The sequence below is a fragment of the Polistes canadensis genome, unplaced genomic scaffold (assembly GCF_001313835.1).
Source record: "Polistes canadensis isolate GaletaPanama2010 unplaced genomic scaffold, ASM131383v1 scaffold_83, whole genome shotgun sequence".
NCBI lineage: Eukaryota > Metazoa > Arthropoda > Insecta > Hymenoptera > Vespidae > Polistes > Polistes canadensis.
In genome coordinates, this window is record NW_014569630.1 from 448142 (window position 1) to 456428 (window position 8287).

General features: G+C 29.6%; 1 protein-coding gene across 3 annotated transcripts in view; it reads right to left on the minus strand.

The window, feature by feature from the left end:
• Window positions 1-442: 442 nt before the first annotated feature.
• The window catches only part of LOC106786816 (nuclease-sensitive element-binding protein 1), a 10504-nt gene continuing 2659 nt past the window's right edge, over window positions 443-8287 (minus strand). Inside the window, exons 2-8 of one of the 3 annotated variants that reach the window (XM_014748608.1) lie at window positions 8067-8130; window positions 5649-5682; window positions 5300-5561; window positions 4811-5118; window positions 4011-4262; window positions 3163-3225; window positions 443-2570 (exon numbers count right to left, since the gene is read on the minus strand). In XM_014748608.1, coding sequence (XP_014604094.1) covers window positions 2526-2570; window positions 3163-3225; window positions 4011-4262; window positions 4811-5118; window positions 5300-5561; window positions 5649-5682; window positions 8067-8130 — 1028 coding nt within the window. In that variant the 3' untranslated portion in view covers window positions 443-2525. The remainder of the gene's footprint in view (window positions 2571-3162; window positions 3226-4010; window positions 4263-4810; window positions 5119-5299; window positions 5562-5648; window positions 5683-8066; window positions 8131-8287) is intronic. The other 2 variants (XM_014748609.1, XM_014748610.1) reach the window with 2 other exon arrangements.

The following is an 8287-nucleotide window of genomic DNA, read 5'->3' on the forward strand; positions in this document are numbered from 1 at the left end:
GACAATGCCGTATACATATATATATATATATATATATATATACATATATATATATATATATCGGAATTGTCTAATTATTAGAATTAATTAACACGTTAATGTTTAACTTATAGTTATCAATAATGAGTACAAGATTATTAATCTACGAATAGTCGAGAACCCACCAGGGGTAATAATAATAAAGACGTTAATTATTGTATATTGCTACTTATCTCAATTGTAAAAAAAAAACCTGCTTTATTTATTCTCCCTTTTTTTTCTTTTTTTTTTTTTTTTTTTTTTTTTAACGACGATGAGATGTGATAATGATTAAAATGCTATTTTACTTTGAGTATTGGTAAAAAAAATTTAGAATTTTTATATTCATCTGCCAACGCTATATCGCGTCGAAATTGTGTTGTCACATAATTGTACATCATTATTATTATTATTATTATTATTATTATGATGATGGTTGGTTTCTTTTTTTGTTTTTTTTTTTTTATACCAACGCATTTACATTGATTGGGCGCACATGATTTATATTTGGACTGTTGGTGTATAAGATTCATTAATAAGAAAATATTTTATAATTAAAAAAAAGAAAAGAATTTTTATTAAAATTGAAGAGGAGAAAAAAGGTTTTTAAATGATTATAATTGATTTCTTTCTTTTCTAATACAAATGATTTTTTTTTAACTAATGATTTTCCTCAATCCACGGTACGAAAAGACGAACGATTTGAAAGTTTTATTATTAACTCGCTTTGAATATTCCTATCAGTTTTTTCTTTTTTTAACATTTTTGCAATATATATTTATACTTCGGAAAAATTATGTATAATTACGACCATTATTATTATTTTTTTTTTTTTTTTAAATAAACAGCGCAAAAAGAGAAATGGGAAAAATCTCAACAAACTCGAGAAAAAAAATGAAAAAAAAAAAAAAAAAAAAAAAAAATAAATAAAAAGATATTGTACAAGTAACGTTTTCAATGAGTTTTATGAGAAAAACCGAAAAAGAAAATTAAAAAAAAGAATACGCGCGCACACACATATATATATATATATATGTTATATATAAACATATGTGAGTGCGCGTGTGTATGCACTAATGAATACGATAAAACGTGAACAAAACTTAATCATTTTTATTACTGCAGACAAAACAGTCGCTTTTTTTGTGTTTTTTTTTTGTTTGTTTAATTATTGCTTCGTACAAACGCATCGGTATTTTTTTCCTCATTTCCTATTTTTCTTTATTTATTTTTCCTAAGTAAGAGAGTTCGGTAAAAATTCTATATTATCTGAAAAGAATTTTCATTAGCGATTATCGTTTCAATAACATATGCTTCTTTTTTTTCTTTTTTTTTTTTTTTTTTTTTTTTTTTTTTTCTTTCAAATATTTTGAAACAATTTTCAATTAAAAATTCATTATTACATCTTAAAAAATCAATTAGATTTTAACGCACGCACGCATGCGCACACATACACACACGAGAATTCGTTCATCTTCTCGGTATCGTCGTCCCTATTATTTATTTATTATTCGGTATACCTTAAAACAATTAACACCAGAGCACAGATAATTTTTGCTTTCATTTTTTGGTTTTGTTTTGTTTTTTTTTTTGTTTAGTTTTGTTTTGTATTGTTATGTTTTTTGTCCACACCACGAAGTGGATATATAACGTTATTATTTTTCATAGTTATTAATTACTATTAAATCAACTCGCGAGAGTTTAATTAAACATTTCAAATTGTTGAGAAAGATCTTAGGAACAATTTGAATTGTCTATTTATTGATACAACTCAAACGTTAAATATAAATTCTTTGACCTGAGAGTTTTTTTTTTTGTTTTTTTTTTTTTGTTTTTCAATCTGAAACCTTTGAGTCGAGTCTTCTTTAATAATGATGCAACACATAGTGCATACGTATTATTAGCTGCGTGTTGTTATAGTAAACAAGTTATAAATATATAATATGGAAAAAACAAAAGTAAAATTTGGTTACTTAAAGTGGAATAAATTTTTTTAATGCTTTTTATCATTTGAAAAATACCCCATGTGTTTTCTTCAATCCGGCCTCTCGTCAAAAAATCTTATTTTTCTTTTTGTTTACCTCTTTAGCGGGGGTCGGGTGGGGGGAGAGGGCGTTCTTATTAGCCGTTACATACCCCAAAGTTTTTAATTTTCGTGGGGAGAGTGTGGAGTCGTGTTTTTGTTGTTGTTGTTTTTCTAATTTCTTATTTGTGATTTTTTGTTCTTGCTGTTGTTGTGAAATATATTTTTTCTTTTCTTCTCTTTTTGAATGCTTCTTTAATATTTTTTTTTATGTTATTTTACTTTTTTTTTTATTCCTGTTGCTTTTTATTGCTGCTTTTGCTTGTATTGCTGCTTGCTGTTGCTGTTTGCTGTTGCTTTACTGCATTCTGCTGATGTTATTATGCTGCTGTTGCTATTTGCTTCGGCGTATAACGGGTGTCGTTGGTGTTATTTATTAAAAGGATTGATATCTGTAGTGTTGGTAGCAATTTTTACTTCTTCTTTAAGCAGTACTTTCAGTGGTGGTATTTTGCACCTGTTGACTTTCCTGCAATAGAAAAATACTATTTATAATCAATAGAATGTTTGTTATCTATGTGCCTATATGCACACACGTACACATGGCGTAACAACTAAAAACAAAGCACAATGATATAATCATTATTATTATTATTATTATTATTGTAATAATAATAATTATTGTAATAATAATAATAATAATAATAATAGCAATAATAAAAATAGTAATAATAATAATAATAATAATAATAATAATAATAATAGTAATAATAATAATAATAATAATAATAATAATAATAATAATATAATTATTAATAGAATCACGACAGCAAAGCACGAATGAAAACGAGATGGCCGTTAATCTGAAAAAATTGTAAGCAAAGGTAATAATTTAAGTACAAAGAAAGAACATCAAAGGGTGATAGGATGGAGATTTTATGCGGAAGGTTTGCGGAGGAAGAGGAGGAGGAGGAAAAGAAGCAATATATAAATATTACAAGATGCAAGAAATATTGATGACGTTTTCTACAAAGGAATTTCTAAAATGAATAATATGTCGATGTATGGAAATAACAGATAAGTTGCAACACACTCAGCAGAAAAAAGGAAAGCCACATTACCTGTGGAGCAGGGGCAGCGGCAGGTGCATCCTTATCTTTAGGTGCATCCGACTTCTGCTCCGACTGAAAAGAGTATAAACAAGATACGTGCAATAGTGGTGTGCGAAGCGCTACGCCCTTTCACAAAAAATTCATCGATGAACCCCACACTTACTAGTCTACCAACGATACAATAAACAACTATTTTCTACAATAATTTATTACAAAAAAAAAAAACAAAAAAATATGTGCCAGTAATTGATGAACTAAAAGTTAATAATAAGGATCGAAAAAATAATATATATATATACTTATAAGATAAATTATAAAATGAATATTTGTATACTTGATTTATTGAGATAATTACTGGCATATATATGTGTATTACTTTATTTGCTAATTGACTAGTAAGTGAAATTCGTCGATAATATAACATTTGTGTAGTTGCGTATATAAGATACAGAGAGAACTAGCAATTGAATAGAGTGATAAATGCAAAAAAACCCCAGGCTAGCTTTCTGAGTGAACGAAAGCTATTTATAATATGTATACTATAGATATGGTCTAACAATACGGTTCGTTCTTTCATAGCAACAGTAGAAGAAGTAGTATATCAACCTAATGAATTTTCATTAAATATTATTTCAAATGTTTCAACTATATTGGGATCAATTTGGTAACAAATATATAATCTAATTAAATTCTATTAAACAAGAATCTATTAAACAAAGCCCATTATTTCTATATTGTGTGTGCAGTAGATAATGAACAATCTAATATGAAAAGCATAATATAATAATGTGTTACCAAATTGATGGTAAATAACTATTAATATATCTATCAAATGCAATGACACTCGAGACAGATACTTTGATGTGCTTATCGGAAACTTCAGGAAGTGTCTTGGTAGTGATGGTGGTGATAATATTCTGTGTCTGGGAATTAGAAGTGGCAGGATGAATTTTGTTAACAGCAGAAGGTCGTAGATTTTCTTTATTTGCCGTCTGCTGGCTATTATTTAGTCGAGATGTTGGTACTCGTCGTCTGTATCGAGGACGTGGAATTCTTTGTACACCATCTGTTTGTCCACCCTCGCCGGCACCAACTTCGTCATCGGTCACCTAACAAGTTAACAATTGATCTACCGTACCGTAATAATTTCATCTATGCTGATCTAGTTTTTTCCAGATGTGATTAATGATCACAGAGAGAAATAGTTAATAGATATAGTATAAGAAATAATTGATAATAAATAGTAAATGATAAATCTACATAAACCATATTTTCACATCGTCCCAATTGGTTACCCTAATTTAAACGAACGATTATATACATGAAAGACAAATAAAAGGAAAGAAAACAAAAAGAAAAGAAAGAAAGAAAGAATAAAAATAAAGAAGTATAGAATTAAGAGGACATTTTACATTCTGTGCCGTTTTCAGCAAGTTGTAAGTCAAAAAAAAAGAAGAAATAGGTAGAGTAAAGAAGACTAATATGTTCATTAATCTATTACTAATATCTAAACATAAAATCAGGTGAATGGTGCTTCTCATTCGTGAACTGACACATTTAAAGATATTTGGTCGTGTAAATTGTGATCGTATGGGAGGAGAGTTATGTGCATCTGCTGTATGAATAGACATTAAAAAGAAATTAGATGATAAATTACCTGACCGTCCTGGTTGCGTGGGCGTCTAGGTGGTCCACCACCTCTTCCTCCGCGGAAGTTTCGGCGGAAGAAACGTCGTGGTGGTCCTCCACGACCGCGTCCGCCACCACGTGGAGCACCTCCCTCGCCGGTACCTTTTCCTCCTTGCTCACCACCCTCACCAGCATTTTCACCTTGTTGCTGCTGGTTAGACCCGGAATGCCGATTAGCCGGGGTGTAATAATAATCATAATTACGTCGTGGTCTATAACGACGTTGCTGGCCACCACTCTCGTTGGTATTCCCTTCTTCACCCGTTTTTCCATCAGCTAAATACAAAATGTATTATTATTATCAATATTAAAAGCATTTTTTTCACAGTTATATTAAAATATATCCTTTCTGTTCTTTTTTCGTTCTATTTAAACGATCATTCTATTTCTCAAACGATAAAATTAGATCATGAAATTAAAAAGGGCATGCATTTATAGTAATTAGTTAGTTTCTAACCGGATTCGTATCCTTCTTGTCCTTCGCGTGGTGGTCGACGTTGTGATCGAACGTTTCCACGTCGTGGATATATCCAATGACATCCGCGATAACCCCTACGTTTATCAGCAGCGTAGGGTGAACCCTTTACTGCTTCACCAGATGGTCCGGTCACATTAGCGGCTTCGTGACCCTTTTCTCCAATGACTACGTCAAATTCGACGACCTCACCATCGCCAACACTGCGCACGGCCTTTCTTGGGTTGTTTTTAATAATAGCCGACTGTAATATATAACACCAATTATTTAAATATCATTTATGGACTAAAAACAATTTAAAGAGTGTCCAAAAAATGAAAAAAATACTTACTTGATGGACAAAAACATCTTCCTTGGTGTCATTTCTGTAACAAAATTAAACGCAAATTATTTTAAAAACTTTCCTACGATAATTCATTTAGATTCAAGTTAAAAAATAGATGAATAATAATTGAGATTGGGGAGAGACGGATCGGGTCGGGGATTAAATTTAAGAAGAATAATCTAAGGAACGAAAGATAAATGTAAAAACGGATCTAGTATAAGAAAATGATTTGAAGTGTTAGAACAATATAAAGAAATTAGCGTGTGCAGTAATTGTGGAAGGTATAGGATCTTAATAATATAAATCAACGGTGTGTTGTTACATGCTAGTATTGTGAGCTCATCAAGATGGGTATAGACGTGAAACGTATGTTATACAAACATACGCTGATCCATTGGTAAACCCAGAGAAAGAGAGAAGAGAAGAGAAGAGAAGAGAGAGATAATCGAAGCCCGTGAAGCTGCAGAGTAAAGCACGGACCTGAAAGGTCATCGAACCCTAGAGCTCAGCTGAAGAGAAGAGGGGAGGGTAACGTTCGTCTCGTGTACGGAAGGCTAGCTTGCCCTTCCCCTGATAGGAATCCCTTCTCTCTCTTTCTCTCTCTCTCTCGGATATCACCGGTACACAATCTCTATGCGTATACTACGTGCATTTCCGCATAATCCTTGTTTTCATGTTAATTTAGTAAATGTACTCTACTACAATTGCTATATGCAAAGTATATGCAATCCTGTTACTACTGCATTTATATTTTCAGTTAAATTATCGAATGATTTTGTTGGGTGGTGGTTGATAGGTGGGTGAATCGCTACTCGAATTTCTTTTAACAAATTTGTAATTTTATATATATATATATATATATATATAGGTATAAAATTACACGTTTTTTTCTTTTGATTAATTATAATATGAATAAATGAAAATATTGAACAAACCAAATTTAATATATAGGATATATCATATAGGATGATAAATAATAAATTTTGAATATATGAACTTAGAAAAAAGAAAAATAATATTCCAAATAAATATGCGCGTAATAACCACGTGTGTATGCGTTTCCATTAAGAAACAAGTTGCGTTTCTTCTTAAGATAATAATATTCAAGACACGTGAGTCACACTTATGCAAGGTCGCACACACAACCATGACGCTCTTAATTGTCAAGAACGTATAGCAAAATGGCTTCTCCCTTAGTTCATCTAATTTGTAACTTAATGTAAGGTTTCAGCTAACACCGTAGTAATCGTTCAACTACATCAAATTTTTTCTAATATTTAGCTCAAAAAGAAAAATGATAAAACAAAGCTTTTCTTTTAAAGGATGATGTATGTTGTGTGTATATGTATGTGTTTCTCGTTAATATTATACTTTGCTGCTCCTGTGATGACGATCCCGAGGAATAGGAATAATATCGGCGAAGCTGAATTTCTTCTCGCGGTAAACGACGAATTTCTTGGCATTAAGCCAAATAGATAGAGAAAGAGACCTAGAAATAGCGGAGGACCATCAGCTCGATGCGATTTAGGCATCTACGAGAGCTTGTGTCGTAAAGGAACTTCTATTTCATGTTGAGTAGGAGCTTTGTCTCGAAATTGCGCATAATTTTTTTTTTTACTTTTCAATTGTATACCAATTTAATTATATTACCAAATAATATATCCTAAGTTTTAATTTATTTTCTTATTAATTATTAATCCCATTTTTAATTATATTACTAATTATTATAATTAATACGCTTATATATCATTATATTTTTTACTTTTTCTTCTTTTTTTTTTAATTATTACCCTATATTTACCTCCAAATTATTACTCAAAATGTATCCTATAAATTTATTTTGAATTATACTATATATATTATTGAAATGTTTATTCATATTTTATAATTAATATAATCGTCCTACGCATTATATTATAATCTTATCAAAAAAAATTATCTTTTCCTAGATTATTATAATCTTATATTTATATTTCTAATTAAATTTTATCAATGTTTTTCAACATACAAACTAAATTGCTTAAAAGTTAAACAAAGTTTACACTCTTAATAGTCAATTAAATGATAATTACTAACAATCAAAATTATTTAAAAAAATGATTAAGCAAGAAATTTGTGAACAGTTCTAGAAAAATATTCTTGGAAATTTACGAGAGAATACTTGAAAGTAACAGTCGTATTTTAAAAATAATATATAACGACTAGAGTCTAGCAGATTCTTAAAAATGTTATATTATAAACATTTGTTTAATGTTACCATTAGACAAATAAATGTATTAGAGCGTAGAGTAAAAATGTTGGAAAACACTAATCTATTTTATTCTATCTACCTACAATATTTCAATAATCAAACAAACTGTTAAATAAAATGCGAATTATTCAAATACAAGAAAGAAGTAGCAAATGAATTTTTGCAATACTAACCTGTTGATAAAACCATATCCACTTTTGACATTAAACCACTTCACTGTTCCCATAACCTTATTTGCTGAAAAATACAAGCATAAAAAATTGTTATTATTGGAAATAATGAACATTTATTTAGAATAAGATGGACTATATATATACATATATATATCCACACTACATATAGTACAGTATACTATATATATATATATTTGTAATATATTGTAATGTATTTGTAA